We start from the raw sequence: 20,863 nt of genomic DNA, 5'->3' as shown, positions 1-20,863 counted from the left end.
TTTTTTTTTACTTACGATGGCAAAATAAGAAATGACTAACGATGGTGAAAGAAGTATAAATAATTCTATTTTGCAACAATTATTAAAACAAGTTTTATTAACTACACAAATCGCTGAAAAAAAGTTTTTCTTGTCATCAAGTATGTTAAATAAAATAATTGTCTGAAAATTTCCCAGAAATGTTTTGTTCTGATGTCACTAATTCACAAACATTCACAACACGCAAATACTACCTTCACTTTTTTTACACAACGCCAGGGCAGTCTGCGGGTGGGACTGAGGGAGAGTGGCGACTCTCAGCCGGCTCGACCAAGTAGCATTATTCTCTGGAAACACAGGGCTGCTGCCTTGGTTTTAACCCTTTCCAAATATTTATTTTGGAAAAAACGGGTAGTGCTGACCTTCGCCGATCAACACGTCACAAAAAAAAGCACCAAAAATGAAAAACGTCGATGTAAAACTTGTACCCCAAGCGGTAACCTCGCAGAGGGAATCAGCCGGCAGTTTTGGTTTGGTGAAAGCCCAGGTGGCTGTCACAGGCTCGACGGATACTTGGGGGGGGGGGGAGGCACCAAGACGTTTTTGGTGGTCAGTTGTATTGTAGTATGGTTTGTAATGGATTCAGCAACTAGACGCAAAGAGAGCTTGCTTACATGGAAATAAGAAGCGCAAAACTTAGGCTGAAACAAAAAAAACAAATTCAGCGGGTTTAATCTACAACAAATAAGACTAAGAAAGAACTCGAAAATATCAACCAGAAGTATAATAACACAGCTCAAATCAGCAGAATTGATTAGAGAAGAGAATATTAGTGCTGAAGAGGAACACTAGTTGTATTGGAAAGAGAACTTTAAATTCTTGAAGTATAGGGAGCAAAAAAAGGTATTTACCACTAGCATGTCCAGAGGAAAACCGTAAATACCGCTCTAAAGGAAATGGAATGAGCTGAAAGACTTGAAAATTATTCAGAAAGCCCTGAAATAAGGCAAAGTACGGTGACAACTAAAACGAAAAGGTTTGGTGATAGCAAACCGGAGAAGGGCGCTCAGAACAGTTAGAGAAAAAATCGAAAATCCCTAAAAACGACGACAAAGGTACTGGTGAAAGTAGCTGAGAGACAAACCTTCGCTGGAGTACTTGAGTCCATGCAAGCTAGTTTTAACCCAGATGAAACGAGAGCTTTTGTAGAAAGTGTTGTAGCCACTAAAAAAGAAGATTTGCTTTTAAAAGCTTAATAAGTAAAAGGTATTGTAAGTTTCTCTCAAAATTTAGAGAAGTCAGTGGCTGGCCAAAAAAAAGTGGTAACCACTACACGAAAAATGACGTAAAAAGTTCCCGATTTGGACAGTATCGTCGAAGAAGCAGAAGTAAGGCAGTCTATTAAGGGGGTTATTGAAAGCAAGAACCAAGACTTAAAGGTTTAGCTTCTTAAAGCAAACGCTAAGGGACAAATTCTAAATATAGATACAACTTGCATAAAAAAGTTTAATTTTCTCTACTTAACAGCATCAATCACTATTGGTTACGAAAATCAACGTTCTTTAGATAATTTTTGAGGTTTACTAATAACTCAAGGATCACTGGTAGATAATATTGCTACAGGTACATTTGGCCGTAAGAAACATGTGAGAAAGTTGTCAAACTGCAAATTTCAAACAGGCAGAATTAAAGAAAAGTACGTAAAACTTTTATTTTACAGTGATGTCTGTTGCTTGCAGCTGCCATATTAACACTGTAATTTTGAATTTTTACAGAGTACCACTTGGCATTTAAAACTAGAGATCATGAGCTATGGATTTCTTGATATTTCGTTAAAAAAACTCAAGGAAATTTGGGCAGCAGATAGTGGCCGAGTTGACATAAAGTGCCTCATATATATATATATATGTATTCTATATTATTCAGTGATTTTGCAGGGTCTTACAGTTGTTACGTAATTTTTATTGGGTTAAATTATTGGTAAACCCCCCACAACCCCTCGCTCAATTTCGATGAGCCTCCCCTCAGCCTAACCTCCGCCCCCCCTTTAAAATAAGGTGGAATTTTTTTAGTTTTAACAATATTTTTATTGAGTTAGGTTGAATTTGTTTTTAGAACCTCCTCCAACCCCCTTATAATGGTATAACCTAATTACTAGATAACCCAGTAAGCCTCTCTTCCAGTTCAAAAAAACTCCTTGTATCTTTCCATCAGTAGCATCCCTAAATGAAGTAAAATTATATCAGTAACTAAGTCATTATTAATTTAATTACTTTTTGCTCCCCCACTTTTAGCTTTCTCAGCACTTTTTAAGAAAATCTCTCAGCCTTCTTACAATTTCTAAACAGATAGTTTTCACCACTCTTTAGCTCCACGTTATTATTTCTTATTTTGATGACATACAGATTTTAGCTGCTTAATTTATCAGCACATTTTCAAACTGTCAGTTCTTACCTATTTTTGTTGGGTTGAATTTCTGTTTAGTTTTTCCTTTAGTTTTTTGTCCCTCGAGTCACTCTTGAGCCACGTCTCTAAATGAGGTCAAATTATATCGGTTTCCGTGTTATTTCCAGTTATTTGACTATTTGCGCCTTTTGTCTCAGCTCTCCTAACAGTTTTAAGAAAGCCTCTCATTTCTAGCACATTGGCACATTTCAACAATACCGTTGAGATAGTGCTATGGTGTGCTGGTTTTTTATTTCTTTAATTTTCTAAAAGCTTATTAATTTTGTTATCAAATATGTATTAGAAAGTGACGATCCATTATTATACTTAATCAATAACAACAAAGAAACTTTAAGAATATTTAAACCGTGGACCTTGCTTATAGCCCCATTAACCACGAAAATATAGAAATTATATTTATTGAAATATGTACAATAATGTGCATTATCATAAAACAATAGTTAAATAATAACTTTATTAATTTAATACATTAATTATTATTTAAATGGACTGTACAAAAATATTTTGGACAATTTCATACTTTTGCTAATGTAAAAAAATTAAATTTTTTTTTATTTTCTTAAGATAAAGTAACGTTCTAATATTTTTTACAAATAATATTTTCTATTTGTAAATTATTATCACATTCTGTTTAAATATAAGTATTATTTTCATTATTGCATCTGAGTAACGTGGTGTGTTATTGACTATTCAAAAACAAAGGTTATTTCAAATATAATTTAATATTATCGAAACTTTGACCTTAAGTTTTAGTGACAGTACTTAATAACAATAGGACGAAAGGAAATCGTTTTCTGTATGAGATAAAAGGTAACGATAAATGATAAATTTCCTGTATTAAGAGTTATTTTTTAAATAAAATATACAATTTTTCTCAAGTTATAACTTTTGCTTCAATATTGTATATAAGTTATAATGTAATTTGTTATCTTGTACCGTTACAAAGCCACCAACTATACGTTGATTTCGTATCAATTTAACAACTGCTCCAATTTTCACATTAAGCTTATAAGGTGGTTAGCCTCCACGAATATTGTTGAATAATTCAATTTGAATATTTCTATAAATATCATTATCAAATTTATCAACACTTGTTAGTAGAATGATGTATGCGATAAAATCTTTTAATTTCTCCTTTAACATGATTAAGAATTTTATTATTAAAAAGTGAGTATATTCGTGATAAAAAGTAAAATTGACGATATTTATTGAAAAGTTAATATCTTTACCAAAAATATCGGAAAAAACATCAGTTAATATCATTTATTTGGTAATAGAAAGGATTAAATTTTTCTTTTTCCAATATCTATAATAATTTTGAAAATGTTCTGTCACTTAAACGACTTAAGATAATATTAAGTTTTAGAATACGACACAAACAACAAAGGTATGATGATTAAATTCCTTCTTGTATAATCATGCTTCTATTGCTAATTTTTAATACTGGAAGAATCTGTCTGAAATCGCATCCTCAGACAATTAATTTACTACCAAAATAGGTGTTTACATCACATAAGGCACGTGATGTTCTTTCAACTATTTTTAAGGCTGTTTTTAGGATCACAGGAGCCTCGTCCAATGTAATTAAATCTTCTTCTTTCAATTTTATTTTTTCTGATTTAAATTCTGAGAACGAACTTTTTACATTGTTAAAGTATCATGGTAAATGAAATGTTCTATAATAGGTCATTCCTTTTGAAAGTGATATTGATGCCTTACTAGTTCATGCCATAGACAAAATTTTTTTTTCTATGAGAAATAAGATAATAAATAAACGTTTTACATAGAAATGCTCTTTTTTAACCTCCTGGTCCATCGATGAAAAAAAATTTATTTGTTTGTTCTCATACAATTTTGAAAATCGTGATTTACGATTAAAGAGATTCATTACGGCCAGATAATATAACTAGTTTTTTGAAAATTTTCATGTGTACTTATTATCAGGCCTAATTAGAATCCCATATCAGGATGTTAAAGTGAAGTAATAAGAACCTATTATGAAAAGTTCAAAAAGCAAACTGAAAAATAAAGTATTAAACTTATTCAAAAATCAATGGCTTAACCCCTTGCACGCTTCGCGCGCTAACCCTCCATTTCCAGTTTAAAATGAATTAGTGAAAAAAAAGGTTCTCATGATTTGTTTTTCTTATACAATCTTTTATCAAAAAGTAACCTAACATATGCTTATTGAGTACTATAGGATTAGTAAAAAATGATTCACAAATTGACAATAATTTTGACAAAGCTAGTATCGTGATGTTACCATTTCAATTACGTAATTTTTCTGCATGGTTTATTTTATCCCGAAAATTTTCAAGAAAATACAATTTGGCTAAAATGTAAAAAATTTTTCGTTGAAGATTGTAAAGATAATAAAATACATTTTTTTTTTACATTTAGATGAACTCTGAAAGATTTGTGTAATACAAACACACGGTTCAGAAACACACTAATAATTTTAGGAGATGGTTTTCGTCAAATTCTACCTGTAGTTAAATATAGTAATAAACTTACCATAATAAAAGAAACTACTGAATACTAAAAAATTTGCAATGTATTTTAAATTTTACATTTGAAAACCGATATTAGATCAATAGACAAAATATATTTCCGTCGATTTTATTGTGTATTAGTAATGGATAAATAGATTGTTTAAAAATACCTGAACGATAAGAAACAAACGATGTTTGATCAAAAATTTTTAGTAACGTTAATAGTTCTTTAATGAATACCGTAATATTATTGTCCCATTATAAATACCCTTTTTTTTTTAACAATAAGATTTTAGAAACCATGAAAGGAGAAATTATAGCAATAAGACCATGCTACTCACAAAGGAGTTGATAAAACAGACGATAATATTTACAGGAACTTTTAAATAGAATTTTCAAATAATATTCGAAAAGGACTTTTATCACACAAATGAAATTTAAAAATTAATGCTTTAGTTATGTTAACAAGAAACTTAAGTATTTCTTACGGCCTTTGTAATAGTACAAGGTTAAAAATAACAAAATTATTTAAATATAACATAGAAGCAGAAATAATTACACGTGACAAAGAAGAATGTAAAGTTTTTATACCGAAAATAATATTAAGGACAAGTAGTTCATCATCAACTCCTATTTTTTTGTATAGAAAATAATTTTCCTTTGCATTGGCTTTTTTAATGACTATGAACAAATCTCAAGATCAAAGTTTTAATTCTATTCACATTGAAAAATATTTTAAAAATTTTGAGTGTAAACATTTATCAACCACCTACGAATGTTCTATATTTTATAATGTTATACGTGATTTGTAAATTTGCAAACTGAGTCAATTTCATTTAAAAAAATAAAAAATTCAGGAAGAAAAGTCATTATTTGTTTTATATCTGTACACAAATATTTTCTAGGTTCTCTGGAAACGTGATAAAAATTGATGCAGAAAAAATAACAATGAATTTACATTATCAATTTAAAAAAATTAAATTTTTTACTTATTTTAGGTGACAGCCGGCCATGCAGTTGAGGTAAAAATATATCATTGAATTGACACAATTGATCAAATACAACTTGTAATAAAAAACTATGTTTTAGTTTGAAAGATTTATTTAATTGCAATGTATGCGAAACTTAAATTTTGGACTCTGAAAAGTTAATAGAACATAAGAAGACACATCGAAAATTATTATACGTTTGTGACACTTGTAAAATTTTATTTACTTCGTAATGAAATTATGTTAGACATCAAAATGAACACAGTTTAGAAACAAGAATTACATACATACATTGTAATAAAACATTCAAGAGATTAACACATTTTAATAGGCATATGAAAATTCACGGTAAACGTGGAATTAAACAAATGTGTGGAAAAAAGTGGTAAGTACAATGTTTTCGAAATAAATTATTATTTAAGTATACGAATAGTTTTTTTTTTCTTTATTATTACGGAATTTTGTTATAAAAAATTTTACTATCATACAAGTTTAGGGATTCTTAAAAATATGTCTAAGTTTCTCGTTTAACATTTGAATTGATTGGCGCTATCAAAACAACTACCCAACAAAACGCAATCATTTCTAAACTGTTAAAGTTGTTTAAAAATAAGGAGGGGATGAAGAGGAATGCATAAGGGTTGGAGGAGGATGTAATATAATAGACAAAGCAGTAAGAGAACAAACGAATAACAAGGTATTTTGAGGGGGTTGGGTGGGGGATAAAGGAGGGTTAGAGGCTGAATCCGTTCAAAATAACTATAAAACATAGGAAGCTATGTATGTATGTATGTATATACATTTATGAACCTGCCGTCGCGGCTTTGCGAACAGAAATCCCAGAAATAAATTAAGACTTGAGGTGTTTTGCATTATTCTTCTTAGGATTTTAAATAACGCATTAACTTTTATTGTAGTGTTTAAACGATAATTACGATGCATTCTAAAATACAATAGTTACTAAATAAATTTTAAGATTTTTGTGATTTTTTTAAGTAAAACTTTATATTTTTCTGTATGCTTTATTTTTGTGTTAAAAGTCTTAAATTAGTATATAAAGACGTACATCTTAAAAAAAAGTAAGAATTTGTTTTCGTAGAAAATAAAATTAAAAACGAAGTAAAGCCTGAGTACCACTTCAAACAGCTTGGTTAAAGTTAAATAAAATCGATCATTTTACGAAATTTTTGAAGTACGTGTATGTTTCTGAAAAATATATTTTTAACAGTATTCTTACGACTCAAAAAAAAAAAAGAAAAGTACATAGTATAATTTTACCTTGAAATCATAAACATTTTACATCCAAGTAATTTCTATCTACTTCTGAAATTACAACAAGATTTTGCGTGGTTCTTGAATTTTTTGTTTTTGTTTATGTTTTTTTTTTAAACTGGGGTGTATTGCCGCACTCATTACCAACCCTTTGACTAATATCATACTTAATCCGTGGGTACAGTGTGAGTATCTCCGTGAAACACCTTGCCGGTTAAGCTGACACTCTCTACGGCATAGTGTAGCACTGGATCCACTCACCACTGTGTATCCCTTCCCCGGAGAGAACTCCATATTTATTTCAAGACGTCCACTTCTCGCCGGTTAAGCCAGAGATCCCTGCCTGGCACATCGGATCCGCAATCTCTACCTTTAGCCCTAACACTTTTCCACATTTATCCAGGCCCAAAGACCTATGGGGGAAGAAAAGAAACCTGGAATTACTCTGAAGGAAAAATCCACAGAAACCCCCCTCCCCCGCTTTGAATTGGCTGGGGTTACATAGGAACTTTTTCTGATGATAACCGTTTTGGATAAAAATCAGCATTTACCGGGAATCAAACCCACAACCCCTAGAACCCTTAGAATCAGTAACAAGCACGCTTACCACTGAGCCACCGCCACTCTTGCGTTGTTCTTAATTTAGGGAAACATTTATGGCGATGGTTTGTGCAGAAAATATAAAACTTAATTTACAGAATATATCTTATGGTAAAAAATCGTGCTCTTCCAGACGTAAGTCGAGTTTCATTAATCTATGGATGAATCGCGATCATCGGAGAATTTACCTACCATGAAAAACTTAACTAACACGAGACTTCTCAAGAATTCGAATTTTGTAATTTTTATATGAATGTAGCTTCAGTTAAAAGTTTATCAGGAGGACCTGAAAAACTTTTTTGTAAGAAACATTAATTGATTTCGAATTTTTTTAGGTTAAAAAATCTTGATAATGGATAGGACTGACATATTATCAGTATTACTCATAAAATAAACGACCAGTAATAGAACCTTTCTTTCGTCTTTAAAAATGTGCAATATATGTTCAGTGTATTTTTAGAGATAGAATCTAAAAAATAGATACCACAAAGTTAATTTAATAATTTGGGATGACACCTTCACGATGCTTAAAAAAAGCCTTAGGAATACTTGACACATCATTTATTTTTAAGACTCATAAATTGCTTTTGGAGGAAATGTTTGCTAAATGCTGCCTGTCATTGAAATAATAGTAGAAGTATGGTGATAACTAACTGCTTGGACATTAGAAAACTAAAAACAATATTTGGCATAAATAGAGACAGAATAATTTTTAACAAGATGTACAGTTATGTCCTTAATAAAAAGATTTGGAATCTAAATCCGAACAGAGATGCGTATCAATTTACTAAAGTATAGATCGTGTTTCATACGAAAATGGTAATATCACTACAATTTGACAGTAATGTTTATATAAATTTTAGCATTTAAGTTTTAGATAGTATTTGTAAATAGACTAAAATATTCCAACGAAAGAGAGCTATTCCGCTACCTAATTAAGCTTATAATAGGACATAGTTAATTTAGTTCGTTCGATTTTAAGACAGAGTTTTAGAACATTACCAAAACAATAATAAAATTCTCAAAAATAGCAGTAAATCATTTTTTTTTCTTTTGTAATGTGCCTTAAATAAAATACAAATACAACTGGATTTTTTTTTGTCCTTTGGGTATTAAAAATGCAAAAAATTTGTATCTAAAAAGTCTTATGTTCTTAAAAATTCGTAGAAATATATCTTGTACAGTTTTTAAAATACTATTCAATTTTTGTAAGAAAATATTAATTCATTTGCTGCGATTGTTTCGAAATAAGCATTGAATGTTTGATGATCTCGTGACAGTTAGGATCGACAAAATTGATTGATCAAGAGCTCTTTTTTTTTTTTGTCTAACCTGTCAAGTCAAGACCTGAATTTTACAATGATGCTAAGGTTGCGATCATAGACATATTTTTATTGTATGGCCATCAAAATAGCGTCTACTAAATTTGCTATTTTTTGAAGGTACGTTCTTTGCAACATCTCGCAACTAATTAGCTGTAATGTCAAGCGTTTTTTACAGATAATTTGCTGGTAATTGTATTAAATTAAGAAAAGAACCATTGCGATATCTAAAAAAAAATAAGTTTACCATTTGTTTATTCTTATACATAAACATTAATTAACGCCTTAAATCCATATGCATTATTATCCGTATGCTAATCATGTGCATGGATTGTTAAATCCTTACATTTTGCAAATTCTATTTATGGTGATGGCTCAACTGACATTGATAAAGATACACTTTTATTCAAAAGCGATGATTGTTTTAGACGAAAGCAAATGGCGTTTTCAGACGTTTAGGAATATATTGATTCAAAAGTAGACTAAGATACTTCATATTCCTGGAAAAAAAAGAAGTCCGTATCTCCGTTACTTTTTATCCGATTTTTGACTTCGTTTTTTTAGGTACTGGACTACAACTAAATCTACCAAAGTCTCAGATTGTAATATATATTATAGAAGTAACTCTAATGAAAAAATAATTTTATAATATAAAATACATAGTAAAATTGTTAATAGAGAAATCGAAATACTTAATTTAGGAGTATTGTTTGATAAGAACTTGAAATTAGATATCACATACAATACATAACATCGAGCATCTAGGTCTTTATTCTATGTTTTGCGTAGGTCTAAAGATTTTTAAGATACTAAAACATTTAAGACTTTATACATTGCTTATGTCAGATTAATACTATCTTATGCAAGTCCTGTTTGGTCGTCATGTTTAAATTACCAAGTTTGACAATTAAATAAAAATTCAACACATATTTTTTTGAAACAATATCATTTTAAATAAACATACATATGCATAGATGTTGCCATAATTACTTAAAAATATATACTTCACTAAATATTTGCTCTATTAAATAAATTAGACAAGCCAATGATATATTATTTTTACATAAGATAATTCTTAATAAAATATGACCCATTCAATTAATAAACAGGATCAAACCTTACAGCCAAAATAGAAATCTTAGACAACGTCGATTAACATTTACTACTAGTCCTAAAAAAAAGGTATTTGAATCGAAGATCATTTTATTGATAGATTGCTTGCTCATTGGTTAATCAAAGTTATAATGATGTTTATTCTTTTTATACATCTCAATTTCAAATGCAGTCTGTCATCAACGAATATGTAAGTTTGAGTAACTTAAAAAAAAAAAAAAAAATTATGAATACTGGATTTTCTATAAAAAGGCAGAGATTTTTTTTGTAATAATTATGTTGCTGCATTGGAACAGTCATTACTATATTGCGTTATATCTACTAATGTAAAATTATAATATTTGTAACTAAAGGAAAAAAAATTTTATCTCGTATTTTGAACAAATAAATACATAAATGAAAAAATAAGTCAATGTTTTAAGTCCCCTAAACAAACCTATGTAATATCATAAAACTTTTTTTAGCTAGTCCATTTTGAATCAAAGAATAAACAAAAATTGTAAGAAAAATTTTTAATCATTTAATCTACAAAACGGGCAACAAAAGCTAGTAAAAGAAAACAAACAAGTTGTGAAAGTTATTAGGAATAAACGTACAGAAAGCTTCTACAATCGAATGCATTTGGCAGTATGTAAAGAAAAACAATAATATAATATCATTCCCATGATTCATGTATTTACAGGTAATTATTTTAAACTACCTACAATTATTAAAATGTATTCACATGATGTTTTAACAAAAAAGATAAACGAAATGTGTATGACTTTATGTGACGAGGGAAGAACTAAAGCTTAGTGTTCGATGCGTTTTTTACTGTAATTTGCCAAGTAAACCTACATTGCATCGCAAAAAAAGTGTTGCTACGAGAACTTTTAAGAAATAAATTCGTATAAAGAATTTCGTTTCACTTATTGACTCTAAAAAATAGCAGATACAAAACGATTGTCTTTTAAAATCTCAAAATGTACTGGCTACTTATTTCGGCTATTTTAATACTTCAATTACGCAAATTATTATCTTGAACATTTATGACAATGTAAACAATTTTCATTTTACCTTTATTATGTAGGAAAAATACCTTGAACACATTTTTTATAATTATTAAGAAAATAAAAATTTGTCAACAATACTTGCATTGGCCATAAATTAGCAAAATATCCTGTATAATGCTAATTAAATCGTAAGTAAAAAGGTTAAGACTTTATTGAGTAAAAAGTTTTAAGATTTTGTTATAATTCAACAAATTAACAAACAATATTTTAGTTGACTACAAATCACTTAGAAATACACTATTTGAAAACAAAAAGAGGTTCTGCAATTTGAAGTGATACTATTAGAGCAAGTCCGAGTGGATCAAAATTTTAAGCTGGTGAGAAATACGTACCAACACACAAACGGCCAATTATTCGACATCCCGCTAAAGATGTGTGTATTACTGGAATAACATCAGCCAATTCTGCTTCGTAAACACTGAAAATATAACTTTATATGTATTTTTGTAAACATATAATGATAAACAGATTTACTTTAAGTGAAATGATGATGATGATGATGATGATGATGATGATAATAATAATAATAATAATAATAATAAACAATAGTGATCAATAATTATAACAATAATAATAAAAAAATTATAACAATAATAATAAAAAAATTATAACAATAATAATAACAATAATTAATTATAATAACAAGAACAACAGAAACAAAATGATAATGATTATAATCACGATGAGAACAATAAAAATAGTAATAATAACTCCCCTGTATGGCATTAAAGACCAATACAAACATCGTGCTGCTTGTAGCTTAGATTAGATAAGGGAACTTTAAACCAAATAGCAGACCACACCGTTATGTATATGGGTTAATGACAGTTAAAAGATTTCCTTTAAGGCATTTACCACACTTACACTACATAGCCATAGCTTCTTTCATAGGCTGTTTACTGGGACCGACTGTGTGCATCGTTCTTTCACGGTACGGGGGTCTTGGTGAAACAATCAAACCCAAACATAAGGCCTGGTTAGTACTAAGTAATCGCACTTGATATAGCTGTGCGTCTCCTCAAAAAATAAGGACGTGGCGAGCTGCATAATACTAGCTTACCATAGTATTTATCGTGGAGGAGGATACATGGTGACGCGCTAACCAGTTTCACCGGGCTTAAGGACTGATTAGGGGTTTGCGTGCATTTCAACTTTTCTCTAAATCACTTGTTCTGAATGACCATAAATATGCGTTATACATACACTTTCCAGAAAACACTGATCCACATAATATCAGCGCAGTCTCCTACAGCAAAATTGAGGGAAAAGGGCGACTCCTGGCCAGCATGAGCAAGAGTCAACCGTCTTAGTAATCGGAAGGCTACTGTGCTGGTTTACACCCTTCCCAGTTTTTCGTTAGAACAAAAAAAAAAAAACCAGTACTTCACTCAATAGACTGAAATACACAAGGTCACAAAGACTAAATCCAAGGAGGTGCAATCGATTGGAATTTTTCATGTAAAAGGCATCGGAACCTTCAGTATCAGTGGCTATGCCAGTAGGAGAAAAGGCGACGTCATCATGCAACCACACAGTTGCAATGATGAATCGTACTATCTCTTGTAGTACTGCATCCGTAAGGCTAGAGACATCCATGGATTAAAAAACACTCACAGAAGGGCTCCACTTCCTTGCTCAGCCACGGGAGTGATAAGCTATTGAGCAAAAAAAAATAAAAATAAAATAAAAGACACGCTTACAATCTAAAGTACTTAAAGTCGCATCTCAATAGAGCCTGTTTTTTTCATTCGAGACCTTTATTAATGCTTATTTTTATTTATGTTCTAATTTTCAAATTTTAAATGAAATTTGTTGAAAAAATAGAAAATCACAGCTGAGATATCAGCTGAGATTTTGTCACATGATTCCAGCTCAGAAACTACTAGAGATCTCAGCTGAGAAATTACCTAAGATTTTTCATTAGGGTTAGCTTTAGCTATAGTAGATGGCGTAGGTGTAAGTTTTACATCCGTCGTAAGCTTTGTTCCAGGAGTTGGGGTCGTAGTATGATGATATATAAGATGCGTTATATGCATATACATGACAGTTCTTTAGTACACACAAACACACGCGCGCGCGCGGTGCGTGTATACTGGTATCTCCGTACGCCTGCTATACATAGGTACTTTATCGTCAGAGCCCTGAAACATGCAGATACACGAAAGACACTTCCAATACCATTTATTTTATTTCTTTTATATATTATATCTAAATATTTTATTTATGGTCATTAAAAGCTTTTAGAATAGAGCAGTTTTTTTAGTAAATACATCTTTTCACCAGTGGCAGCTCAAACAATTGGAGTAGGTTAGTATATTATAATAATAATAATAATAATAATAATAATAATAATAATAATAATAATAATAATAATGATAATAATAATTATTATAATAATAATGAAAATAATAATTAAATTACAGATGTATCCATACAACATTAATTGTCACTTTCTTAGTTTTTCATAAATCTAATTTTTGTTTTCTACAAGTAGAACACTGCACTATGATTTTGTACGTACTAAATAAATATAAACATTACGTATTATAAGAAAATGTGAGTATACGGTATTGCTCCCTTTATTGCTCTCTATACAAGACCGCAGATAGGCTCACATACACAACTGCTCTCCACTTATGGTGCAAAGACTGTACCATACTAAAGTTTCATGTTTGAGACATAAAACCGGCTCAGCCAGAACTTCAATGAGACTTTTTACTCCTGAACTCGAAGTCCACGGTACCAGAAACACATAGTAAATAGTATGTCGTATACGTATCAATGATATTTTTCTACAGCAATAATTTTATAGTAACGTGATAGCTTTAGCAACTACGTCACAATCTATTAACTACCTTTATATTTAATTACCGAATATTTGTATCTTTTCTTTTTTATTTGTGTTGACCTCTTTTCCTCTACGAAGAGTTTGCTTGGTACTAAATCTGACATTGAAATCACATACCGTTGCAAAATCCACTTTTATCTCCAAATTAAACAGTGCTAAAAATTTACCAATTTCTCTAAAATTTCAGTATTGCCCCTAGAGCATACATTTACAATATTATTGTCAATTAAAAAGTGCTATATTCGTTTTGCCTACACTATTACAGCTATTTACACTTGTTAACCAAATTTCCTATTGCATTACTTAAAAAATGCATTTCACTCTATACTGGAAAAAAAAATTGAACAAAAAAAATTCTAAGTTTTTGAAACATTAATATTAAAAAAACTTCAACTTATTGTAACCCAAATTTCCAGTTTTTCTGGGTACAATCCCGACATACATATTTTCAAAAATCTCAAACCACAAACATTAACGACTGCCACGGATATAAGGCGATAAATGCTAACGGCTCCGGCTTAATACCAGAAGACGTCTTGCCAAACCACGGTTTGCTCTAATAATTAGGAATTTTTTAGACTTTCTCTTAACTGACCTGATGCTATCGGAGCAGGTTTTTCTACAACAGCAAGCCTGAAAAAACAACCCTGACGAGTTCAGGCCGCCACATCAACTGCAAATTTATCAGCCTTTTCCTTAGTGATTTATCCCAACAGCATACCAACAGAAAAGGCATTCTCTAGCTCCCATTCCCCGACCACTGGTGAAGAATTGCGACAGAAATGAGTAAGTTTAGTTATTATATTTCCAGGTATAGTACCGAGTATCACAGTCACTCACCGGCGGTGCATGAAGAATAGGGCTGGAAATCGTGCAGTTATGGGTATCCCGGCTACCGAAAACACTGTACTTTAAAGGACAAGCGACTTACTTCAATCTCTATTTCAAAACACCAAGATTGACAAGTGCCACCAACAAAGAGGTGTTCAAAATGCTAACGTCCCCGGTGATATATCGGGAGATGTCTAGCCAGAACACAATCAGCAGTAGCAATTTGAGGGTTTCATGGCCGTTCTTCCAACCGAAATGTAAAGTCGGACACTATTGAACCAAGTCAATCATTCACTGACAGATATCACGAGCAGAGTTGTTCGTCACGAGGCTGGGAACCCCGGCAACCGACGACCCTACATTACCCTCTCGACTTTAAACATTTAAACAGGAATCACCAATCCTGTCTGACGTCTGCACCATTATAATGTTAAATGAAAATGCTCTTTGTGTTGTTGATCTGTAGAGGTGTGCTGCCTGGCAGCTTCCTTGCATCTTTTCTGCGCGTTGTAAATAAGTGCTTTAGTAACAGGTGTTGGTGTTAAATCAAAAAGCTTTTTAGTAATATTTAATTACAGAGGTCAATACTGTCTAGCAGTCTTCCTGCATGTTTTCTGTGCATTATCGATTGCTTTGGTGCTAGATATTTGTGTTTAGTTAAAGTGCTTTTAAGTGATATTCAATCATAGTGTTAGATGCTTTCTGACAGCCTTCTTTTATGCTTTTTACGCGTTTAAAAAAAAAACGCTCTTTAATTTTGATAGTATAGTGTGCAGACAGTCATTCATAATTAATAGTTTTTTAATGTAAGCTGCAGTTTGCATGTGTTACTAACTTATAAAATATTGTATAAAAAAACAGAAAGTGGTGTATTAAATGTATTTTAAAGAGGCTTTGTAACAAGTATTCAAGTCAACAGGCGTACTGTACAGAAAATTTTTATTTTTCCAAATTTTTTTAAAAGATCCAACATTTTGTTTACAAGTTACAATTAATAATTTTCATCCACAATTTCAGTAGTTCTAAAAATTCGAATACTTCTTATAAGCTCCAATTCCTTTCAGATTCAAAAATACGTTTGTCCATCTTCTATCTTTATGTTGACTCGAAAAAATCTATGAAATTAAAAAGTAATACATCTGTAATTTTTAAATAAATAAAAAGCCTATTTAAGAACACAGTTGATCGGGTGCATGCAATTTTGCGGGTTCTTAATTTTCGTAAAACAAACTATTGAAAATTTAGTACACTAAATTATCTCTTTTCTTGTTTTTTGCTTGCGGCATGCAACTTTATAAAGCATGAAGTTTTTTTTGCAATGGTAAAGTTTATCAAATTTAAAAAGGCAGCATTTTTAGTAGTTTTAAAAGAGTTTAAAAGTTTTAAAAGAGCATTTAATTTCCAAAAAATTTTCAAAAAATTTGTTTTTCCGTCATTATTGTCTTATTTTTATATTATTTTAGTTAGTTACTGCAAAATTAAAATTTTAACTACGAAATAAATGAACATGTCTTCCATTGCAAAAAATTTGTCAAAGCGGAAACTAAAAAGTGGCACAGATATAAGCATACAAAAAGAACCCAAAATCATATATTTTCATTGATAGGTGATTACAAGAGCTTAAATTCAAACACTGGCTTTCCAAAGATGAATTGAATCTCGAAAAGCATGCTGACTGTTTCCTGTGCGGTGTTAATCACTTGCTACAATAAGTAAGATTTGATCATGCACGCTAAAACTCAAACCCATAAAGATAACGTTAATGTTGCTATAAAACAGAAAAACATTTGTGTTGTAAGTCAAGAGGAAAATGATTTTCTACTTAAAAGATTTTAGTTACAAACTGCTCTATGTTTAGCATAACATAACGTTCCTGTTCAACTTATTAACGACCTCATCCCTTTTATGCAGACGATGTGTAAAAAGCCAGAAATCGTCGCACAAATAGGCATGAAAATAGACAAATGTGCAAGTTTAATTACTAATGTTTTAAGCGTCAGCGAACGACAAAACGTACTAAATCTTCTTAAAAATCAACGATTTTCCATTTTGATTGACAAATCAACGGAAATTACTTTTAAAAAAATTATGTGCGTGGTTGTAAATTACATTGATCCCAAGGATAGTAAATTTGCATCACATCTTTAAACATTGATTGAACTAGACGCGAGACAATGTGATGCTAAGGAACTCTCTGAGTCGTTTTAAAGCTTTTTTGTGAAGAATGGAGTTCCTCTTTAAAATATTACAAGTTTAGGCTGTGATAATGATAGTATTATGACCGTCTCAAAACGTTCTTTCTATACTTTGTTGAAAAAAACAGTTCCTAACGTTATTGTACTACCATGTATATGTCATACATCTATTTTGGTTGCCAAAATTTGCGTGAGTATTCCAGTAGAGTGCCAGCAGTTGCTTCAAGCTTTTCTCAAGTATTTTTGCAACAGTTCAGAAAGATACGTTAATTTTAAAGATTTTTAAATTTTTTATCAAATTTCAACCAAAAAATTTTAAACTACCTAACACCAGATGGCTCTCTCTTCGTAATTGTACTTACCGCGTTCTTGATAATTTGCCAGCTCTGAAGTCTTTTTTCTTTTTCAAATGTCATAGAAGTCCGCCTAACAGTGGCAATGATGAAAAGAGCTCGCCATAATTTATAAGCAATTTGTTACATGACGATAAAGTAATAGCGTATTTAGAATTTTAAACCACATTTTAATACACTTTAATAAGTGTAATGACGCTTTTCAAACAAAAAACCCTATTACATACAAAGTCAGCAGCTCACATTCAGAGATTTCAACATCTATCAGCTCAAATTTTCTCAATGCCACTGCTGTAAAAGAAACCGCTTCAGATAGTAATTACAAAGTGAGTGATAAAGATCATAAGCCAATAGAAGATGTAAATGTAGGTGGTGCATGTGCTTCGATTTTACAGAATCTTCCAAAAACAGATGAGTTCGGAGTTCGAGAACATTGTTTGAAATTTTACACAGCAAAGTTAACAGAAATTTAAAAATTTTTATTTTAAAATAATGACGTTTTCCATTCACTTAATTTTCTAAAATTTGCAAATGCTTTAAACAACGAGTTTTAGAGTGAAAACCCGATCGTAGTACAAGATATTGAAAGGTTTTTTCCTCATATTTCTCAGAACAAAAATCTTCTTAATAAAAACACATTTGTTCGTAATCTATACAGTTTATTTCGTCAAATAATAAGCTGTAAAAAGTGAAAAAAGTATAATTATACTGAAAAGTACCGTACGTTCCTTATGCCATAAAATAATTATTGGCCCTCCAAGGCCGTTAGTTTTAGGCGAAGCCGAGGGGGGCCGTTAGTACTTGATAAATTAACAAAAAGCGCGCACAAGTGACTGTTTTGAGTTACTGAAGATTCAGCTAACGAGCTGTTAAATACTTATTAAATAAATAAAAGTGTGACAAAGACAGCGCTAGAAATTACTTAAAGTCAGGCTTTTGAGCTATTTAATACTTATTAAAAAAAAGCACACTCAAGCAAGCGTCTAAAATTCTGTGAAATGAGGCCCTTGAAGTTACAATACTTGTTAGATAAATAAAAGCCGGCCAAGCGAGCGCTTCAACTTACTCTGTATGTGGCTCTTAAAATTTGAAATACTTGATAAATAAAGAAAGAGCACACACAAGCGCGCGTTTTGAGTTACTGGAGAAATAGCTCTTGAGCTATTAAATACTAATTGAATAAATAAAAGCGCGGTTAAGCAAGTGCTCTAAAGATCTTAGGATGAGGCCGTCAAAGTTAAAAGTACTTATTAGATAAATAAAAGCGCAGCTAAACGAGCGCTTTAGATTATTAGACATTGAAATACGTTTTTGAACTGTAGTATATAGTTAATTGATAAATCAAATTTTGGCCAAGCTAGCACTCCGGACCACTTGACATTATCATACGCTCCTGACATGTACATTACTTAGTTAGGAAACAAAACGGCACGCAAGCGTGTGCTTTGGATTAGCGGCAACGGTGATATCTTAAGGAGGTTCAAGTTTTTTCTTGTCACTAGTGGTATCTCCACTGTAATAAATAATTTTCTTGTTAAGTGCTACTGTTGCTATATCTGATATTTCTGCTATCTCTTACTCTATCGTGTTTTTCTTTCCTGGAAATTGAGGTCTTAATTGTTCTGCTGATATTTCTGCTTACAACATCACGTCTTACGTTGCCTCCGGAAAATATGATACGCCTCAACCCGCTAAATATACTGTATACATCACTGTTTCATACGTAGCCATGAGTGCTTCGATCAATTTCAAAAATTTGTTAATATACACGTTACTTTATCGTATTTTTCTATGAGTTCTAGAAACATTTTTAATCTTTCTTCCGTTATTTTTCCTACTTTGTCTTCAAATCTCTTGACATTTTAAATAACATGCTAGTAATTAGCAAACGTTATAATCGTTATTTTTTTCTTCAAGTATTTTGTGGTATAAGTTGTGTGCTTGAAGTTTAATTCTATAAACCGTTTTAACTTTCTCTAATCTGCTTCTGTTATTTGTTCCTAAAGTATTTGCGCCTTTTCAATCTAGCTATTATCGACTTTTTGGCTTACTACTGCCCAGTATTTCGTATTTATTCCCTGTAGTGCTCCTGAGACTTTGCTAGTAGCTCATTCTACCTGACCTTGATACTTATCTCTCTTTTTTATTGTTACTCAAGATTTCTACTTCGTTTGCTGGCTTTCTTTAAAATCATATCTGTCTTTTCGACTATGTTGTTTCAATGTACGTACCACATTACTTTCCATGTTGTCACGACTAATTGGATTAGACCTAGATTTTATGCTAGTATCTCAGGGTTTCTCCTAACATAATTCTTGTAGGAAGTAAAAAAGGAAGTAAAAACAAAAGGATTACCTTATTATGATTTTTTTTTACTATTATATTATTATTATTATTATTATTGTTATTATTATTATTGTTGTTATTATTATTGTTATTATGATTGTTATTATTATTATTATTATTATTATTATTATTATTATTACTATTCATTTATTTATTTTTTTCGGGGTTCATCTATTACAAAGTACAAATAAAAGAGAAAAAAAATTTTTTTTAATTAATTACAGCATGTCGGTACAATAAAAATAGAAATATTGAATTGTTGGATACAAATAAGCACTAACTTGTATACAGCACAATATAAAAAATATTGAGTGTAGTGGTTGTTGCTGGTCGGCACTTGTTTTCGTCTGTATTATTCGGATAATATTAGCGAGCGTATTTTCATTGCACTAGACAGGTAGCTATAGAGATTTTTAGTGCTTTGGGTTTCGTAATTATTGAGGATGTTCAACAAGCTGTTCGCTCAGTTCAGAAAACGCTCTCTTATACATTTACAGGCTAAACAGATAAACACTATATGATACAGCGATTCAGCTATGCTATAGTTACAGAATATGCAATAGTCTGTTTCTTTGATTTTTCAAACGATTTTATTATAGGTCATGTAGATGACCGATCTGCCAGCTAAGCAACAAGTGCTCAGGATTCCGACATAGGGTAGCGGGAATAACAGGTATTTTTCCTGAGTTACTTCACCAGTTAGGTCTTTTAGGTGACGACAGAGAGGAGAGTAGCCGGAGTTCTGAGCACGCTGAGTATCCTCCCTGATGCTATCTTTTATTAGAGTACCCATGATTACAGGTGGGACCAGCTGGATAGTGTTGATGTCAGTCGTTTCTTGTAGGTACTCGTGACCTACTTTACACAGCAGCAAGCATAGTGATGAGTACCAATTAAGTTTGTATTTTAGTTTGATGTCCTTGATGCAATGTAGTTAAGTAACTTTACACTGTCCGTTCCGAGTCTCAATGTGTAGTCTGGAATGCTCGTGGGACTTGCAAGAAT

At 31.2% G+C, this 20,863-nt stretch overlaps 1 protein-coding gene across 2 annotated transcripts in view; it reads right to left on the bottom strand.

Moving 5' to 3' along the window:
* Window positions 1-20,863, bottom strand: part of eIF6 (eukaryotic translation initiation factor 6) — a 221,775-nt gene that overhangs the window by 158,699 nt on the left and 42,213 nt on the right. For both annotated transcript variants that reach the window (XM_089595814.1, XM_089595815.1), the window contains exon 2: window positions 11,618-11,703. In XM_089595814.1, the coding sequence (XP_089451940.1) occupies window positions 11,618-11,703 (86 nt within the window). The remainder of the gene's footprint in view (window positions 1-11,617; window positions 11,704-20,863) is intronic.

The sequence above is a fragment of the Copidosoma floridanum genome, unplaced genomic scaffold, assembly GCF_036245765.1.
Source record: "Copidosoma floridanum isolate Cflo_tuat_1 unplaced genomic scaffold, Cflo_Japanese_pri ptg000028l, whole genome shotgun sequence".
NCBI classification, from domain to species: domain Eukaryota; kingdom Metazoa; phylum Arthropoda; class Insecta; order Hymenoptera; family Encyrtidae; genus Copidosoma; species Copidosoma floridanum.
Note: the sequence above shows the minus strand (reverse complement) of the source record. Positions and strands in the feature narration are given on the sequence as shown.